General features: G+C 47.2%; 2 protein-coding genes across 5 annotated transcripts in view; one reads left to right on the top strand and one right to left on the bottom strand.

Moving 5' to 3' along the window:
• LOC135218995 (acyl-coenzyme A synthetase ACSM3, mitochondrial-like) overlaps positions 1-21,140 on the bottom strand; it is a 30,421-nt gene extending 9,281 nt beyond the window's left edge. Inside the window, exons 1-4 of the mRNA XM_064255436.1 lie at positions 21,119-21,140; positions 20,831-20,967; positions 19,485-19,674; positions 580-754 (exon numbers count right to left, since the gene is read on the bottom strand). Of these exons, the coding sequence (XP_064111506.1) occupies positions 580-754; positions 19,485-19,674; positions 20,831-20,967; positions 21,119-21,140 (524 nt within the window). The remainder of the gene's footprint in view (positions 1-579; positions 755-19,484; positions 19,675-20,830; positions 20,968-21,118) is intronic.
• LOC135217025 (acyl-coenzyme A synthetase ACSM3, mitochondrial-like) overlaps positions 1-21,280 on the top strand; it is a 271,158-nt gene that overhangs the window by 137,299 nt on the left and 112,579 nt on the right. The gene's annotated exons all lie outside the window — the stretch shown is intronic.

Here is a 21,280-nt window from a genome sequence, read left to right as displayed (position 1 = left end):
TAAAAGACAAGCACCTCTTGTATATCTATGTTGTTCTTCAATGACCTTTGACATTTACACTAACATTGTTTGTTTTACTTTTCTACTTTTGAACACTTTTTTTTCTTTGCTTTGTATCATTCTTTTTAAAAACTTGCAAACGAAGTACTCGTACACTGTATGTGGCAGTGATGATTGAATGCTTCATCAAAGCTGCTTTATTCTACAATCTAAAATTTGACAATAAATGCATCAGTTACAACATATGTATTTTTGTTTTAATAACTTATATTGTATTTTTCTTTTGTCTGATTAATTTGTTACCATGCCTCTTAATTATATTTATTTTCACTATATCGCTCCTCCTAAGTCAGCATTTTGTACATCTATAACTGTGTTCACAGGCTACTGATGGAATTCTTACAAGTGCTCAATAGAATCTACCCATAATTTATACTAGCTCAACTTCAGACAGACATGCTGAGATACTTCACTCAAAGGACATATATTTATAGCAATACATTATGATTTGAAAAGAATATTAAGAGAGAAAACTAATTAAATTACAAAGACTGTAAAGAGAAAACTAACTAAACTTACAAGACTTGATCATCACTCTTTGATACAAGGACACGAAGAGGTATTCCTTGAGTGACATCATTCAATCTGCAGGCAGTGTCAAAATCACATATCACACAGTCGACACCACACTCAGATATTCGATGAGCTACATCATTAGCAGTCAGGAGAGTTGTTGCTGGTGATATTATCATTCCTGGGGTAGGTAGATCAAGTTTTATATACTGTACAGAAGACATTTTATAATCGATACTGAACACCTTTGAAAGGCATTTTAGGTTTAGGCAGAAACTAAGCAGAAGGCTGAATTATTGGATAAAATTTTTGTTGCTTGGTTTGAAATACATAGTACCTGTACAGGTTTAAAGAATTCAGTGGATTTTTTCTATAGTAATGGAATAGGCTGCCAACAATTATTTCACTCGCAGCAACAGAGTAAAAATCACAATTTTTGGAATCAAAGTCTATTTTTCCTAACTATACAAACCTGAGGTCCTTTACATAAGGAATTACTATATAGCGCCTGCTGGACCGGTCGTAAGATTTCTAACAAGGTAGTTCGGTAGTAACTGCTTGTCCGATGGTCGGGAGTCCTTCCCGACTGGAGGTAAACATATCACTTTCCTTTAGGGCCAGGAACAGAGTGAGGGGTGGCATGAGGTGGGACTATATGACATGTAATACAAACCCTCGGTCCTTTACATAAGGAAGACTCACTTATTGGTGGGTGGAATCTGAGTCTCGTGAACAGACTGGTGTTCGCCCAGCCTGGGTTCCTTCCCTGGTCGTAAGAGCAAATGGGGTGAGGGGGGGGGGGGGGGGGGGGGGACCTAGCCTCTATCCAACTGATCGGAGCGTGTACTGCAAGATCAGTGGTCAGACCTCTGGACCAATTCATAAGAGGGAGGCAAGAGTGCCTCTTATGAATAACAAACAAGAACTAGGTCCTATGTAAGAACCAAATATAAAGTATTGGGTTTGTCTCTCACTGGTGTCCGCTTCCCCCCTTGTTAGGGAAGGGACGGATAAACGCTTCTATCCCTAATGAAAGGGATAGAATGGAGCTTGGTTACGTAGCTCACCTGCATTGTCATCCTGTCCAGCGTGGTGACGACAGCTACCCTCTGCCCGCAGGGAGAGGGAAGAAAAAGAGGAGGAAGAGAAGCCAGTCACACTCTCATTCACTCTCCATTCATGCAGTCTCACAAGGATGAGATGCTACCTTGTCTGGTAAAGGAGCTGGGTAAGCTACACAACTTGTTGAGCAGCCACCACGGGTCCAAAGGAAAATGTTTCCAAGGACCTGTGGGCAATATCCCAAAGGTAGAAGGAGGTGAAGGTGGTCTGGTTGGCCCAAACCCCTGCCTTTAGTACCTGTGCCATGGACAAGTTCTTGCGGAATGCAAGGGTTGGACCAATGCCTCTGACTTCGTGGGCTCTCGGACAAAGGGTACTGGTGTCGGCACTCCTGTCTGAGTCGTACGCCTTTTGGATTACCTCACGAAGCCAGAAAGAAACAGTGGTCTTGGACACTTCCCCGGTGCTAATGAAGAGGCGTCAACACTCAGGCCTGAGGTGTCGAGTTTTCTCAGATAGCACCATAGCACCCTCACAGGACAAAGCAGCATCTCATCCGCATCATTAATGGTGAAGTCTTCCAGGGAGGGGATCGTGAAGGACTCGAACCTGGTGACAAGGACCGAAAGGTTCTGAGTCTTTGCTACAAAGTCTGGGATGAAATCGAGCGTAACTGATCCCCATCCCATTGAGTGTTTAACATCGAAGGAAAGACCGTGGAGTTCTCCTACTCTCTTCACCGATGTCAGGGCCAGCAGAAAGACGGTCTTGAGGGTCAAATCCCTGTCTGATGACTCTCGGAGTGGCTCAAAGGGTCTGCGAGTTAAGCTGCTAAGGATGAGAGTCACACATCCCACCCCTAGGTGGGGAAGACCTCTCGAAGCTCCTCATTAAGAGTGATATTTCCATGGAGGTGGAAATATCGACTCCTCGCAGTTTAAGGACTAGGGCCAGGGCGGCTCTGTAGCCTTTAACTGCGGAGACAGAGAGGAGCTTCTCTCGGCGAAGAAAGACGAGGAAATCCGCTACCTGCTGAAGAGTGGCTCTGAGTGGAGAGAGACCCCATCCACAACACCAACCACAGAAGACGGACCACTTTCCTTGGTATACTGCTGCAGAGGACTGTCTAAGGTAACCGGCCATCTCTGTTGCTGCTCAGCGAGAAAAGCCTCTTGCTCGCAAGAGATGGTGGATAACCGCCAGCAGTGAAGATACAGGGAATGAACTGCCTGGAGGTACTGTTCTACATGCGGTTGGCACAGCAGGGTTTGCCATGGGGGAATCTCTCACTGTGCCTTGGGAAGAAGAGCCATAGGTCCAGATACCAAATGACCTGGGGCCATTTGGGTGCCACCAGAATCATCCAAAGATTGCTGGTGATCAACACACTGCTGATCACTGTTGGAACGCATCCTCTGCAGCTGCCCATGGGTCTGGTGCAACTGAGAAGAAAACCTGAAGTTTTCTGTTGTGCCGGGTGGCGAACAGATCCACAACTGGATGCCCCCATAGGTAGAAGAGCCTTTCCGCCACGTCTGGGTGTAGAGACCATTCAGTCCCAATCACCTGATTCTGGCGGCTGAGCTTGTCTGCCACTACGTTCCTCTTGCCTGGAATGTATCTGGCTGACAGCTTTACCGAGTGAGCTATGGCCCACTTGTGCACCTGCATCATCAACTGGTGCAACGGGAGGGACACTAGAGAGGGACTAACTTCTCCAGTGACGACAGGTGACCGACCGATCATGACTTGTCACTGCTCAGCTGACTGTTCCTGTCAAGGCAGGAACCGTCTGGCTGCCTCCCTGAACCTGCTGATCCACGAGTCTGTGGGGAAGACTCGCCCTGCTACCGTATCGATCAGCATGCCCAGGTACTTTATTCTCTGCTTGGGCTCAAGATCTGACTTCTCGACATTCACCATGATCCCCAGATCGCGGCATAAGTAGAGGAGTCGATCTCTGTCCTGTAGCAACTGCAAGCTCCCGCTCGCTGGGACCAGCCAATCATCGAGATACCTCATCAGACGTATCCCAACTGAATGGGCCCAAGCCGACCAGAGTGAACACTCGCGTGAACACCTGTGAGGTGGTTGAGAGACCGAAACAAAGTGCCCTGAATTGGTACACCGTCCTGTCGAGGATAAAGCGAGGTACTTCCTGGAGGACTGATGGATGGGTATTTGGAAATACGCATCCTTCAGGTTCACTGAAAGCAGGAAACTGTTCCCCTGATGGAATCGAGCACTGAGCGTGCTGTTTTCATCATGAACTGAGTCTGGTGAACGAATTGGTTCAAGGGAGAGAGACCTATCACTGGTCTCCAGCCCCCCGTAGACTTCTCCACTAGGAAGAGTCGGCTGTAGAAACCCAGCGATCTCCACAGCTCGTTCGCTCAGCATGGTCTTGACTTCTGCCTGCAGTGCTACGTCCCTGGCAGAACCAGGAACGTATGTCTGAAGGTGGACCGTGTGCGAAGTAAGGGGTGGCCGAGACTCGAAGAGTAGTAGGTATCCCTCCTGAAGAACATCCACTACACAGGTCTCAGCTCCGTATCGCTGCCAAGTTGCCCAATGGCTTGCCTGGCAACCCCCCCACTTCTGGCAGCAGGTGAGGGGGAATGCCGTCCCTAGCGTTTCCCTCTCTTTGGCTTCTGCTTGGCAGGTCTCCCACGGGAGTAGGAGGCTTGGGAGGAGGGCTGACGCTCACTCGAAGCGAAAGACGAAGGCTGAGTCTTTCCTTGCGACCTTGATGGTGCTAGCGTCTTGGAAGCAGAGGAAGAGCTACCCAAGCTCCGAGGCTTGGCCATAGTTGCTTGAGACTGCCCAGAAGTCTTCGAGACTGCCTGGTGTACTAGGCGGTCACTGTCCTCAGTGCGACACTTTTCCACCACAGCGTCCACCATCTCTCTGGGGAATAGAGGAGGAACCCAGCAACGGTCTGTTCCGTAGACCCAACATCACCTCTCAACCAGCCGCTCTGGTTACCTGAGCCAGGACAGAGTCCCGTCGTCTCAGGACCAGGTTGGCCTACAGGTTGTCCATCTGGTGGGTGAAGTAGGAGATGGCCCTATCTCCAGACTGGCAGTCTCTCCTGAACGCCGAGTCTTCCTCGGGAACGATAGCTCCCGAGGAGGCTGCGACTCTGGATGCCATGAGGGACCACAGATCCAGCCAGGAGACGGCCTGGAAGGCTGCCATGGCAGTCGCTTCCAGGGTCAATGCCTCTTGCTGTGAGAACCAGAGGTTCTCAGCCAGCAGGTGAGGGAGAGGCACCCCCAGAGTTAGCCTAGCTATCTCTGGGTCAACCTGCTTGGTTGGCAACAGGTCCACTGATGGCACGTAGAAACGCCGCTGGCGAGGCAGAGAAGGGGGAAGCAGCTTGTCCGACCTCCTGGACCTAAGCTAATCCTCCTGTCTGGAGACAAGAGCGTTCACCTGGCCCAGTACACCGTTGGCCAAGGTGGACCGGGGTAAGCCCACCGTCGCTCTGGGTTCCTTCTTGGGACCCCAGAATGACTCCAACCTTGATGGAGGGTTGGAGGGAGCAACCACCGATCCTTCCCCAAGGTCGTTGTGCTGACGAATCAGCACAATAACCTCTGCGAAGGACCTCTGTATCTCAGGGGTGATCGCGTCTTGAGGCGATGCACGGTCAGATCCATCCAGGCGGATCCCGTCCCGAGACACTCTTCCTTCAGGAGGAAGAACCCCGCCAGACCCCTCGTTGTCTCCTCCAACCACTTGCGCATACGACCTGCTAGGTCCAAAGACCGAGCCAGGATCGTAGGCTCTCGTGGCGGGACTGTGAGGAGCGCACTCCTCGTGGTCACCCCTGCTCGCCTCGCTCCTCCCGGTGTAACCCGAGAGGTTGAAGGTACAGGTGAGGTAGACCTGACGCTCCTACCCTGCCTACCAGCAGAGCCGGTGGGCTGGGAGGACTGCAGGCGATCGCCAACCTGTGGTGGCGATCGAGCTGCAGGTCTGGACCAGCGGTCTCCATGTGGAGAAGCGCTGGACCAAGGATGGTAGCATTGGTTTCGTGTATCAGGAGAGCTGCTACCAGTTGTGCGAGCCATCCGGTCCCAGTGGGAGCGATGGTCGGATGACTGGTAGTGTCCACTGACACAGTGAGAGCGAGCACCGTCCTCTCAACGCGCCACAGTACCTGGTCCAGCTGAAGCTGGACTTGGTGACAGGGGGGACCTCTTCCCAGCCTCAACACGTGGACGGTCTGGTGGGACCGTCATGTCAACCCTGGGAACCGGGGGATTGCCACAAGAGTAATCACTGGCCTGGTGAGAGTCACCTGAGCTATTCTTGCCAGCCTTCCGCTCCATGCCTGGGTCCTAACGGCGAGCACGCTCAACAGTTTGGACCCTGGCTGCACAGTCACCAGGAGGTTACCGTACACTTGGTGAAGCTCGCGAGCGAGCGGCCAAGACGGTTCCTGGTCCAGAGGTGGAACCTCTGGAGCCAGAAGCAGAGGCACCAGTAGTAACCGGTACCCCTACGGTCCCCGTCTTCTCCTCCCTGGGGAAGGAGAGATGGGCCCAGTTCCCCAGTTCCTGAAGGAACGGGAGGACCAGCGGAAGACCCACCTGTCCCGCTGGAGTGGGACAGACCCTTAGAAATCTCTGTGCGAGATTTCTTAGGGGTGGGTGAGGCCACGTTCTTCTTCCTCGGCGGGGGGGCCTTGGAAGTTGAAGGGGAAGAGGTGGCAGAAGATGAGGACGGAGAAGACGACGACACCTTCCTCTTCTTCCTGGACTACTTCGCCAACTTCCTCAGGACAACCGACAGGTCCTCCATCCAGGACGGAGCTGGGGCAGTTGCGGTAGCAACACGGCCCAACTGTACCTGTCCGGAGGAACCTGCAGAAGGAGCAGCACTACCACGGGCAGGAACAGAGACAGCAGGAACAGCCACAGGATCTGGTGGGCGGTCAAGCGAGGAGCTCTTTGGGCACTCAAAGTCAGGGGGCGGGGCAAGGACAGCAAACCCCGGTGGCGGAGGATCCATCTCCTTCCGTGGCACGTAAGTCAACGGGGGCCTGTACGGCGGCTGAAGGGGTTACCGATGTCACATGCTGCGTGTACACCAGGTGCGGTGGGGTGGTATACCCTGGTGTTGAGAGAGTGGTTGTAGTCATTGTCACCACCCCATGCATGACTGGGGCCACAGCCAAATGTAACAGCCCCTGGATACTGGGAGTGCCCGGAAGACTCAGCGAGCGCCACACCTGCTGAAGGTCTCCACCTGCAGAGGCACACACACCTGGGGAAGCAACAGTTGGGTTAAGGGGGGGGGCGGTTCCCGTTGGCTCAGAGGGGGAAAGATCCCACCCTGAATGAACCGAAGACCCCGATTACAACTCCAGGTCGAGCGCAGAGGAAGGAACGCAGCACCTCCCCCATAGGGGAGAGAGCCATATGTGGGAGTTGGCTAGGAGGGAGGAAGGAAGACAACGTGTGTCACCAGAGGTGCCGAGGGTGAGCTTCCGACGACACCTTTGGGACTTTACGTGGTTTCCTCCTCTTCTCATAGAGCTCACACTGCTCCTCCGACCAGGAGACACAAAAATCACATGGTACGGCCCGAGAACATTCACGCCCTCAGCACCACGTACATAAAAAATGAGGGTCCACAGAATCACTGGACCTAAATGCCCCACACTTACGGCCCTCCACACCAGGGCACACTTTTCGGCTGGATGGGGGATGAGGGGGCTTCTCCACTTCGTGGGCTTGCATGTTTCCAGCGATGCAAAACCACAAAAAGATAACAAAAATAATAATAAGTACTTACAGTGCACACACACTAGTAATACAACAAGAAAAAAAGCAGAAGTAAGTAGCTCAATTGTTGACATCAACGAAAATCTCATGATGAAGGCAGGCAGAGAGGCGAACACATGTCTACACAGTGGCCGAAAGCAACATGATATGTTTACCTCCAGTCGGGCAGGACTCCCGACCATCGGACAAGTAGTTACTACTGAACTACCTTGTTAAAAATCTTACGACCAGTCCAGCTGGCGCTGAATAGTAATTCCTTATTTAAAGGACAAAGGGTTAGTATTATGTGTCGGAACAAACATTCAATAGTGTGACAGGTTAATGACTTCTTGTCCAAATCAGGGGTGTATACTAAATGCCATACAGAATTTATCATCACTTACTTATGATATACTATATTTATTAGAACAGCTTTAACAAAGTAATCTATTCCAGATGTAACTTCTAGTACAAAAATGTTTACTATATATTTAATAATGAAAAGCACTTACAAAGGCCTTTTAAGGATAACACATTTCATAAATGGAGATGTTAGGAATATTTGTTAATTATCCTAGTCCTAAGAAACATCAGTTAACAGTCAGCCTTAACACCACAACACACCCAATGAAGAATCCAGCCTTGATCCTCTATATGACCTATCCTGACTTCACATAAGTGCTACCTTTTTCAGAAGGACGGTTATAACTTCAGAAAGCTGACATTTACAGACCTGTTCTTGAAAGTTCCCACAGCAGGTAAGGTGTTATTCGGTGTTTTAGGTATTTTATGTTAGGGGTGAACAAACTTCTGACTGCTACAATAGTTAGAGATAGGAAAATCTTGGGCCACGTGCATGCCAATTTAGCTACAAGAGAAGAGAGTGTAATTAACCAAACACCTTAGCTTTTGATATCTACTGCATGAAAGCTCACATGCCTTTCATATTAGGTGAGCTAGGTGGAGTTATTTAAAGGAAATAGTGCCATATTTCCTTCGTCAGTTTTATCTCGGGTATTTTCACCCACAGAAGTAACCAAAACTTAGTCAGGTGCTGGCGAGAAACCACAGGGTTTCGTACCCAGCCGTATCCCATCACTGGATCTCTCTCTCTCTCTCTCTCTCTTCTCTTCTCTCTCTCTCTCTCTCTCTCTCTCTCTCTCTCTCTCTCTCTCTCTCTCTCTCTCTCTCTCTTCGTTCAAGGTAGAAAACAGGTAGATTTCTTTCCTCTCATTATTGCCTTTAATAAGGAGTACAGTGAAGCCCCTGAATTCGCAGACTCCAGATTCGTGGACTCTTGTATCCGCAGATTTCTCTCTGGAACATATACCCCCATTATTCGTGAGTCTCCAAATCTTAGTGACTATTCATTCCACGTTCTCGTGAATCAAATTCCAAGTCCTTGTGACTATTAATTTTACATCCTAGTGACAATCAATTCCTCGTTTTCGCGAGTCAAATTCCACCCCCCTCATGATTATTAATATTCCACATTCTCTCGAGTTACATTGAAGAGTTCTCGTGACTATTAATTCTACATCCTAACAATGAGTAATTCCACGTTCTTGTGAGTGGAATTCCAAGGCCTTATGCTTGCAAACTTCAAAGGCTTAGTATTCCAAGACCTTACACCTACAAATCCCAAGGCCTCGGGTCTACAAATTCCAAGGCTTAGTGCCTGTAATTCCATGGCTTTGTGCCTAGAAATTCCAGGGTTTTGTGCTTGCAGTTCCAAGGCCTTCCACCTGCAATTCTAAGGGCCTCTGCCTACAAAACCAAGGCTTAATGCCTGCAACTTCCAAGGCTTTGTGCCCACGATTCCAAAGCTTTTGTGCCTGCAGTTCTAAGGCTTTCATGCCAGTCCTTGTGTGACTTCTGCTCGAAGCGTACATCATTGCTGGACTAGATTGTGAAATTCAGTCACCCCTAAAACTTACATCTTCCTCAGACATACTGTGCTTCATCCGTCCGTAACATACCATCTAAGCAAGTTAGCACAACTCAGAGTTATGGAATTCATATTAAAACCGCAGTCAAGGAATACCTTTATTCCCTCTGAAGATAATTTCTTCCAGCACCTTCAGTGCCACAGGCCCCTTGCACCACCATCATGACTGCCACAACCCAGCAGAAGGTAGATTACCAGTACTACCTGTCCCCTTGGACAGAGGTTGGAGTACCAAAGGCAAGCCCTGCAGACCTGGGTTCAAGCCAGAGTAGTTGAGGCCGAAGCAGAGAGGGAAGACGAGCAGCTCGCCCAAGAAAAAAAGAGAAGAACATAATGATGAGAGAGGGTAGCAGAGCCTCATCCAAGAGAAAAGAGAAGAAGCAGAACGGCTCGAGAGGGGAGCAGAGCGATGTGAGAGGGAAGCTGAATGGGATGCACTAGAGAGATTAGAAGCTGCTGACAGGTGCACCAACTTATCTATTAGGCAATGGGGTACACCCGTTATGGATCGGGATCCGATCAGGCTCTTTATTACAATAAACAAAGGATTCAACACCAACAACTGAAACACGGGACATGAATATAGAAAGAAGCTCAATCAGAACAAAGTTTATTTACAAGCTTATTCGCAAAGATAAATGCAGGATGGTTTCTCCTATTTACATAACAAAATTAAATCTGACTATATATGAAAAGGGGGGAACAGTGCAGCTATGAAATACTTGCTGGCCAGTTTCACAGCTGTTGAGATCGGTGCTTGCTATGATGGCTTCACGAGGAGACAGTAAAATCTCCAAATGGGCTTCTTGTTATCTTTGCACTGCAGGAAAGGAAGGAATGACTTCTCAAAATCACTTGCAGGACGTTTCTTCTTCGTCATCGGGATCTCTCTCTCTCTCCCTCTCTCTCTCTCTCCCTCTCTCTCTCTGACTACAAACTTTACTTTCTTGTTTCCATTCCCACTCTTCTCTTGTGCGTCTTCTTCCCTCTCTCCTACTCTTCCTCTCTTATACTATGTCCTTCCCTTCTTCTCTTCTCTGATCCTACAAAAACGTGCAAGAAAACCTCTTTGCTGCAGACCTACTTGAAAAAGATACATTTTCCTTTCCTTTAAAATATGTTTCTTCACTATGAAGCGATTACCATGACAGCCCCACACCGATCCTTCCCTGCACTCTGTGCTCAATAGCGTAGGGTCACTTATAAAGAATTGGAATGAGGAGGAACCAGAAGGCTGCCTCGACCATGTTGTTGTACGAGTCCTAAGGACTTACCAAAGAAGTAGCTCTGATTTTGGGGCAGCACCTAGAAGGCAGTAACACGCCTAAGAAACCAGTATGTGTGCGTTGCCATGAGCCTGGGGCACTCCACCAAGCAATGCCTTTCCAAACTAAACCCTCTGCCACAGTCTACCAACCATGCCCAAAACGGGGCACAGCCTGTGAGGGTTCCTGCTGCAAACAGGGAAAAGGGCAGAAGACCAGCTTGCTACAACAGCCACTGGAGGGATTCTAGTAAAAGTTTTTGTGAGGTCTATAAGGTATAATAATTATGGGCACACCTCTTCATGGGCAAAATGCCCTAATAAGCTAGCTACTCCTGCCATTGCCATGTCAGTTACAACCCCCTCTTCGCTAGGCCCTCCAGCTAAAGGCCCATCTCCGTAGGTGGCTATCCTGCAAACCAAGTACGAGCAATTGATGACTCTGGCATGCAGATGTCTATAATAACGGAAGACAGCATCCCCTATGGTGTTCGAGTCGATCTGCACAAGCTTTTCATGATTGAGAGCTGCAACCATATGAAGATGATCCTTCCTACAGTCCAGTTGAAGGTCACATGACCCCACTGATCTAAAATATGTATGCTGGCGGTAGCGACCTACAGCCCTGGAGGTTACGACATTATCCTGGGGCAAGATTTTATATTATCCTCTAACTACGGATGATCTAAAGGTTCAAACCCTTCAATAACTCCAGCAGGAACCACAGGTCAACTCAGACGTATCTTTAAATCACTGTCAGCGCCCCCAGAGGCACCTGGACAGTGCCATGCTCTGCCCATCATGGATGATGAACTCATTTTAGATACCTTGCCTATTCCTGGCACCATGTAAGTGCCTCTCACCTCCCAGTGTGGCTCTACTCCAAGTACTGGTGAGAGACAATGAGCAAATTCCATTAGGAACTCCCCCAGATCCTCATGGCTGAAGTGGAAGCTCACCCAAAGGTATGGCCTCGCAACCCGTACCCGAGTCAGTTACCCCCCCAACTTGTGAGTCAAAAATGCCCACAATAACCTCTCCCTTTTCTTCCTCATCCTCAGCTGACCAGTTCATGAGTAAGGGCTCTGCCGAGTCAAACTTGGCTGAAGAACTCAGGGAGCTGAGACAGTTTGTGATAGAACTGATAAAGAATGCCGCTGTTCCAGTTGTCACAGCAGCTGGAGCAGCTGGCACTCCAGCATCTCCTTCAAGCTTGGGTTCCTCAAGACCGCCTACGATGCCATCAAACCGACCTCGAAGAGATCCAAAGAAGAAAGGGAAAAGGCGTTGAAGAGCAAAGTATACTGACAGAGAGCCGATAAACTCTCTGCACTAGTGCCTGGCACAGTGCTAACATCTTAAGGAGAATTCTGGTCCCTCTATCCAGAAGAGCATACCAGATTCATCCCCTATTAATTCTTTCTTATCATTCATGAAATTGCCTCTATTTGTACTATTCTAATTCTTTACCTTTTGAATTTCCTTTTCATCTCTTTGATGTCCTACTAGAGCAATCTTTTCTTTAATTCCTGCTCTGCTTAGGCAGAGTGGTGCGAAGTGCCTGAGTTCCTGGTCTTACAGTTCGAAAAATATTCATGAGAATGCCACCAAAGGCATTATAGGTTTAAAAATCATATGCCTTTAAAGCCAACAGGTTTATAATAAAAGAGTGCCACATTGTTTCCCTTTTAGCAAGTCGTCATGGCTGCATGATCAGCCTGGCACTCCTCAAGTACTTGTAAGGGGTGTCGCATCATCTGAACAGTCACTTCATACGCCAATGGCATTAATCGCATGCATTCGATGACCTCTAATGGGATAAGGAATATGTTCGCTAATATTAAGGATAATAAATTTACTTTGGCATACTGATTCAACCATTTTGTTTATCGCATCATGAAATATACCCAAGTCCTTGTCTCTGTTTTTATTTTAGGTATCCAAGATAATATTAAACTCATACAAAGTTTGCACCTTTAGTTTAGTTCAAAACCACAGTAGTGGTAAGGTGTAATTTATTTTCATATTTGGGACTGTACCACCTGGCATGTATAACTGTCACGAATGATCCAGATGACGAAACAGTTTGAGGCATAATACAACAAGAATAACTTCTCTTTAATGATCTTAACAAAGCCTAAATCCCAGAGGGTATTTTTCTTCTATGTAACCTCATAAGAGAAATATTAAATACTGAATAGCAAATCGACTGATTTTATGAAATAATCTTTATAACATGCATCACCCTGATGGTGTAAGGACAACACTTTTTCCTGTATATCTTGTACATAATTATTGTAGCTGTGTTGTTCCTTATACCATTATGTAAAGCATTCTCTGGCTTTGCTGCCAACATATAATTCACATATATTCATGTTTGTAGCAAATATTATCTATAAATGTATGTCTGTAAGAAAACAAATCAGCTGACCCCAAGTCGGTTTTCTCTCAGTGTGGGTTGGGCACTATATATCCATCTAAACCTGTCTATGTCAACCCAGCTCGTCTGTAATAAAGCATCAGCACCTAGATACCTTCCTCTCTGTCTAGTCCTCACAACTGATGACCTCCCGGATTGGACGGTGACCCAGCAGTTTTGGATCTGGCCATTAATGGACTAACTACGGCCGCTCACCTTCAGAGAACCTTTAACGGACTGAATACGGCACCACAGTCTAGGTCACTACGGCACACCTTCTCTAGGTGTGTTCTGGCATTGTTCAAATGGTTTGGCTCCCGCCATTAACGCCATGCGTCGACCTCACTCAGAGTCATTAACGAACCCACTCGGAGACTAGTCTTGACTCTGATGAACCCAACACCATTAACGGACTAAAAATGGTGTGCATTTTGCGTTTTGGTGTAAGACAAGGCACAAAGACGGGTACCTGGGCACTGGTCAGCCACCATACAGAATCAGGCAGTGGTTCGGACACATCCACATCAACGTCATGGGCCCCTTTGTCTCAATCGGGGGATACTAGATTCATCCTCGGGCCATCCCACGCTGCTGCCGCACCTGGCGTCTTCCTTGGCCCGCCTCTCGTTGCTGCCTATAGGCCTGCTTGGCTCGCCCGACGTCACTGCCACTCCTATAGGCCTGCTCAGGCCTCTTGACATTGCTGCCACACCTGTAGGCCTGCTCAGCCCTCCTGATGTCACTACCGCACCTGTAGGACTCCTTGGCCCACCCAATGTCTCACCACACCTGTGGGCCTACTCAGGCCCTGCCGACGTCGCTGCCGCACCTGTAGGCCGGCTCAGGCCCTCCCAATATCACTGCTGTTCCTGTAGGCCTTCTCAATGCACCTGATGTCACTGCCACACCTGTAGGCCTGTTCAGGCCCTCTTGACATCGTTGCCGCTCCTGAAGACCTCCTCATCCTGCCCGACGTCGCTGCCACACCTGTAGGCCTGCTCTGGTCCTCTCGACGTCGCTGCCACACCTGTAAGCCTCTTCAGCCCACCCGACATCACTGCTGCACCTGTCTGTGGGCATGTTCGACCCACCCGACGCCCCTGCCGCACCTGGGGGTTCCCTTGGCCCACCACACACAAGGCCGCCCCTTGCACGTCACTCTGCAGCCTCGAACGCCCACTGACGATGGTCAGACACTCCTGTAGGACCCCTTGGCTCGCCCAACATCGCTGGCGCACCTGTAGGCCTGCTCAGGCCCTCCCAACATCTCTGTTGCTCCTGTAGGCCTCCTCAGCCCGCCATACATTGCTGCTGCACCTGTAGGCCTGGTCAAGCCCTCCCAACATCGATGTCACTCCTCTAGGCCTCCTCATCCCACCTAACGTTGCTGCCACACCTGTAGACCTAACATTGTTGCCACATTTGTAGGCCTCCTCAGCCTGCCCGACTTTGCTGCTGCACCTGAAGGCCTGCTCAGGTCCTACTGACATCAATGTCACTCCTGTAGGCCTCCCCGGCCTGCCCTACATCGCTGCTGCACCTGTTGGCCTGCTCAAGCCTTCCCGACATCTCTGCTGCTCCTGTAGGCCTCCTCAGCCCGCCAGACGTTGCTACCACGCCTGTAGTCCCCCTCGTCAAGCCTGACATCGCTGCCGCACCTGTAGACCTGCTCAGGCCCTCCTGATGTCAATGTCGCTCCTGTAGGCATCCTCAGCCCGCCTGACGTCACTGCTGCACCTGTTGACCTCCTCAGGGCCTCCTGATGTCACTGCCACACCTGTAGGCCTCCTCAGCCCACCTGACGTCACTGCTGCACCTGTTGACCTGCTCAGCCCACCTGACATCACTGCTGCACCTGTTGACCTGCTCAGGCCCTCCTGATGTCGCTGCCACACCTGTAGGCCTCCTCAGCCCCCCTAACGTCACTGCTGCACCTGTTGACCTGCTCAGCACCTGACATCACTGCTGCACCTGTTGACCTGCTCAGGGCCTCCTGATGTCGCTGCCACACCTGTAGGCCTCCTCAGCCCACCTGACGTCACTGCTGCACCTGTTGACCTGCTCAGCCCACCTGACATCACTGCTGCACCTGTTGACCTGCTCAGGCCCTCCTGATGTCGCTGCCACACCTGTAGGCCTCCTCAGCCCACCTGACGTCACTGCTGCACCTGTTGACCTGCTCAGGCCCTCCTGATGTCGCTGCCACACCTGTAGGCCTCCTCAGCCCACCTGACGTCACTGCTGCACCTGTTGACCTGCTCAGCCCTCCTGATGTCGCTGCCACACCTGTAGGCCTCTCAGCCCACCTGACGTCACTGCTGCACCTGTTGACCTGCTCAGGCCCTCCTGATGTCGCTGGCACACCTGTAGGCCTCCTCAGCCCACCTGACGTCACTGCTGCACCTGTTGACCTGCTCAGGCCCTCCTGATGTCGCTGCCACACCTGTAGGCCTCCTCAACCCACCTGACGTCACTGCTGCACTGTTGACCTGCTCAGGCCCTCCTGATGTCGCTGCCACACCTGTAGGCCTCCTCAGCCCACCCGACGTCATTGCTGCACCTGTTGACCTGCTCAGGCCCTCCTGATGTCGCTGCCACACCTGTAAGCCTGCTCAGACCTGCCCGACGTCGCTGCCGCACTTGTAGGCCTCCTCAGCCTGCCCGAAGCCGCTGCCTGTGGGCCTGCTTGGCCCACCTGACACCCTTGCTGCACCTGGGGTCCCCTCAGCCCGCCCAATGCCACTCCTGTAGGTCTCTTCAGCTTGCCCGTTGTCGCTGCTGGCCCCTTAGGCTTGCTCGCCTTCCGACATCGCTGCCGATCTTGCAGGCCTCCTCAGTCTGCCAACACTGCTGCCTGTGGGCCTGCTCAGCCCGCCCAACGTCGCTGCTGCACCTGTGGGCCTGCTTGGCCCACCCGATGCCCCTGCCACACCTGGGGGTCCCGTTGGCCCACCCCACACAAGGCCACCCCCGGCATGTCACTCCGCAGCCGCAAATGCCCACTGACGACAGTTGAAAACCCCAGGTACCTCCAGGGGAGGCATCCTGTCAGCCAGATCACTGAATGCCACAGCAGTCGATGACGCCCCACAACAAGTGATCACAAGGACACTGGGTCGCCTCCTCCCTCCAAGATGTTTTTATTGCATTTTATCTTGGGGGGGGGGGGGGGGGTGGGGGGGGGGGTATTTGTAAGGGCAATGCTTTTTCCTGGATATCTTGTACATAATTAATGTAGCGGAGTTGTTCCTTATACCATTCTGTAGAGTATTCTCTGGCCTTGCCGCCAATATATAATTCACATATATTCAATGTTTGTAGCTAATATCATCTATGTATGTATGGCTGTAAGAAAACACAAATCAGCTGGTCCCGAGCCAGTTCTCTCTCAGTGCAGGTCGGGCACTACATATCCGTCCGCAGCTGTCTATGTCAACCCAGCTCGTCTGTAATAAAGCATCAGTACCCAGATACCTGCCTCTCTGTCTGGTCCTCACAATGGCACAGGAATATCACCATACAAACTCGTGGGTCAAATAACCACGTATGAATGCACTATACCACGCCTTCAGGGTTAACTAATAGCATGCTCTAGCATTACAATAAAGCTAACAACATAATGTATGATAGAATTAAGCTAACCATATTAACTCTGTATTTTAAGGTTTAGTGTAAGTATATGTATGTTATGATACTAGTTATTTGCCAATATTGTTAATCATATGATACTGTTTTGTTTCATGGCTTATGCATAATTTGAACTTTACAAGGAATATTACAATTTCCTTTATTTTAGTCATATTAAATTTTATGCCTCATCAATTCATGATAGGAATGCAATTCTAGGGTCTCTGGGAAAAAAGTAAAGCAAATGTTGATTTATGTAAATTCAAATTCCGCCGAGTTTTACCTTGCTTGAATTTTATGTTATAGCATCAATTAATGGTTGTGGAAGTGAGTTACTTATCATCATAGATAGTTGGAACGCCTTCTGGAATGGGTAAGTGTTATAAGTTTACGCCATCTCCAATTCAAAGTAACATACATTTTCAATTTTATTCATTAGTAAATTCGGCCCTCCAAGTCAAAAACCAATTCCATTAAGGTATTAACTCTTAATCATCTCTTGTCTGTTTGATTGCCTGTGACCTTGTACCTGCAGATTAACTGGAAACGAAAGAGAGACCCCAGGAGGGCGCTGCACCAGCTCAAAGAAGAATAAACCGGCTGCCATGTTGAAAATCAGACTGCGTGCTCAACCAATGGCCTGACGTGACCACACAGTAAAGGTGTGGAAGGACAAGTAATGTCACCTAGGAGGATGCTGGCAAACCCTCTCCAAATTGATAAAGGGGCATGAGCGCTGCGGATCGTTCCTAGATGCTTTTCACTCCTCCAAATGAGCAAGTCTCGTCCTGCTACTTCCTGAGTTAATGATTCCCCTTGTGAGACGGCCGTTGCTAGCTTATGTAGCATTTACTGTGAAGTCAATTTCCCTCCTCATTGGCGCCCTGAGAACACAGACTCCAGTCCGATCAGGTAATGAGCAAGTTCTGATTACAGCAGTCAGTTCGATCTCCGACTTTATTTCATTTTCATTTTCTTGAGAAATTCCTGTATTGTGTTATAATTACTTTGTGTTATAATCGTATTGAATTGAGGTATAATCGGATTGTGCTCTCATCGTATTGTGTCACCATTGTATTGTGTTCTAGTGGCATTGTATTTTATCCATGCTGCATTATAATTGCAATGCTGCTGGTGATCAGCCAGAGATAATACTATTTGTGAAGTAATGGACATGTGTCAAGTTAATAACCAGTGACGTAACTTCGCTCATTTGAAAGTGATCAGTAACATAACTGCTTGCCTTCGTAATTAACCAGTAACGTCACTGCTCCCCTTTAAGTGGTTAGTAACATAGGTTATTCTTTGTGCGATTGAGTTCCTGGTACCTTATGTACTTACTCCTCAATCAATATTCACGTTATCACACAACCTTGCTCAGATCAAAATCGCTTTTGTTACAAGCTGCAATCGAGCCCCTGTGGATTCTGGATTCTCGCCTCAGATTGTTCCGGGATTCTCCCCTCCTTTAGGTCTCCTATATGCCCCGTGTCCAGACAAACCAGCCACCTGTTCATCTACTGCAAGATGTATCCATAACCGATTACTATTTGGGTTACGCGGCCCTTACGTCCCCTTTAAAACCATAGGGTGTTATAAATTCTTTCTAATATGATCTTGTAATTATAAATATAATTAATTAAGCTGACCTTAAAGTTTGCATAATCAATACCTACTCTGAAACAGGCCCTAAGCCTCATTTTAATTTTATGATTTCACCTCCTTGTTCAGGCTATTTGCAGTAAGATGTAGTTATCCCCCAACAGTTGCGCATTCCCCGGGTGCAATCATATTAAAGCGCATAATTATAACAAACCCCAAAAAGACAGGAACCCATTAAGTAATCATGGCAAAGCTGTAAAACAACGATACAGCAGTCACGGTGTAATTCTGTATTTCTGAATGCCATAAAGTTGTTTTACTCCTGCAAGAGTCAGGGGCTCCATACGGTGGCCAATCCAGTACATTTGCCTTATTCTTGTCTTCCAATCTGTTTTTTCACCTTTTATGTTGCACTCATCTTTCAGTACTTTGTCCCTCGAGTGCATGGGCCTTACTGTCAATATGAATATTTTTTATCCACTGAATCTGGTACTGAATTTTCAGTACCAGATTCACAAAAAATCACAAATCCTTCAAAAACTATAGTTTTGATGGTTAATCAAGTTTACAATAACAGGGCAATAAATGTCCACATCACTGATTGAAGTTGCAATGCTGATTGAATCTAGCTGAAATAAAGTTGCTGAAGTTGGAGCAACAGAACTTGCATGGCATGCCCATAGTGGGTATGTCAAATCTAGATATATATTTACCTCTGCACCCAGTAGCATAAGCAGTAATAGGTGCTGAAATTCATTTGAAAAAGTGAATGAAGTAATTTAAAGCTCTCTCAAAAGGCTATAAAAATACAGTAGCTATTGTTAAGAAACTGATGAGCTATGTTACAGAATTCTACTTTAAAATATGATCTACTTTTTCTTGTAAAAAGTAATGATAAAAATTATGGTATATGACAAAACTTTTATAGCTTTCAACAAACTTTTGATAAAACTGTTCTGCAATTGTACGAGTGCAAAACCTACCAGAAACTGTAAAACTTTATCGAATAGAGAAAAGCAGCAATCAGGCTACACATAACAGCAGCAATCAAGTGTTAATTTCACAAACAGAATTCAGTGAAGAAAGCAATTAATACAAAACTCAGCAATTAAATGAATACTGGTATATAGTCCAGAGGGATCAAAAACTACCACTGCAAACAACCATGAATATCTAGTCATAAAAACAATGCACGCAGAAAATAATATATCTTACCACACCAAGAGCCTGCAACATTTACCGCCCACCATTCAAAAATTTTGGGAAGAATGACAAGGGCACATTTAGGTTGCGTAGGATTGGTTAGGCCTGTAGCAAGGAGAACAGCTTCCTTGTAGAGTTTGCTGTATGATGCAAATGATTCTGTAGAACCATCAGTGAGCAAATGGCTAGCTACTTTGTCAGGCTGAAACCCCAAAAATTAGAGAATTAAAATCAGACATCTAGTTTTTAAAGAAATCATTACAGATCAATAAGGTACAATGTAAGAGATAGACAAAAATTAAAAAATCTTTCCAAAAAGAGATATATATCATGCAAAAATCAAAAATATCTTTCCCAAGTTACTATATTATCTGCAAAAATGTGCCTGATCAGACCAAAACTAAAGCTATGGTTTCTTAATATTCACTCAAAGTTTGCACCTAGGACACCATTACTGTCCAGAGTAAAACTAAGGCAGTTATGCAGTATAAAAAGAATGGTACCTACATGATCACAGAATGCATTACTAGAAGAAAATACATAGTATTTGCATTTAAAACTTAATGTGATCAAACAATCACTATAAAAAAAATTTTCAGCATATAACACAATGAGGATATAAGATAGCAACCATATGAGGAATTACGATTGATAGGCAGTAATGAGAATGCTTTTTCACTAATGTTTGTATTGCATGAACAAATGAATTGACCCACAAAATATGTCTAAAGCAGAAAATCTCTGGCATACAGAATTAAGTGATCAAAGTATTAACTCTGTGCACACTGGGGTGTAATCAAATGTAAAATGTTCATTCCACTGGGGTATGAGAGATTTATGCAAATGATACTTTACGTAATTATGTAATTGTTATAACGTGGTATAGTCTCTTGGAATTCAGTGATGATCTAAAACAACGTTTCTCTGGCAAACTGACAAATCTAGGATCCAAAGTTCCTCAGTACTATAGAGCCAAAATGCTTTGAACTTTATATCTCCATCAAGTGAGCGTAATGGCATGGTGAACCCAACTTTCCTGATATCATCTATTGCCTTTGCCAAAGAAATTACGAGGTATGGTTTCCACCCAGATCTGTGTCTATTTTAGCAAGATATCCCAAGATTACCAGAAAAATATACAATATACAGTGTTTTCAAACACTTTAAAATTATTGCTCTGTTCGTTTTTTCTGCTTTGTATGGCTGAGAAGTTTTTTCTTTCCAGGACCTCGCCAATAAATCTTATTTGTCCTTGTAAATCGAAAAAAGATTGGCTCTTATAACATCACCTGATCATGGTTTCACTTGTTCCTTTTATGAAACAACTAATCTTTTAAAGTTTTTGCATCGAGACTAACCCTTTGCTTCGCCCATTTTTCAATCACATCTTCTGCAAAGTTAAAATGCTCAGGAACTCCCATCTGACGCTCAATTTCAGCCTTAATTCTTTTATATCTGTCATGGTTAGTTTCCTGACTGTGGTGCCTCCTTTGATCTGAAAATTACAGTCCAGATTAGTAGCTGTATAAATATCAGTCAAAAGTAATACCAAATTAATTTAACCTATTATATAACAAAACTATAAAGCTGTTTTAGTTATATACAACTGAACTAACAAGAAATTTACTTCATGATGGCAAACTTACCAAACATAGTGTCCTCTGACATAATACAGAACGATTCAAGAGGGACCAAATCTTCCAAGGGAGTATGCATGCCACAACTGCATCCCAGATATTCAGAATGGTTATTTAGCATTCACGTTTATAGCCTGCAAGTAAATATTAAATTTTATGCACACTGACAAA

The sequence above is a fragment of the Macrobrachium nipponense genome, chromosome 19, assembly GCF_015104395.2.
Source record: "Macrobrachium nipponense isolate FS-2020 chromosome 19, ASM1510439v2, whole genome shotgun sequence".
Lineage (NCBI taxonomy): Eukaryota > Metazoa > Arthropoda > Malacostraca > Decapoda > Palaemonidae > Macrobrachium > Macrobrachium nipponense.
Note: the sequence above shows the minus strand (reverse complement) of the source record. Positions and strands in the feature narration are given on the sequence as shown.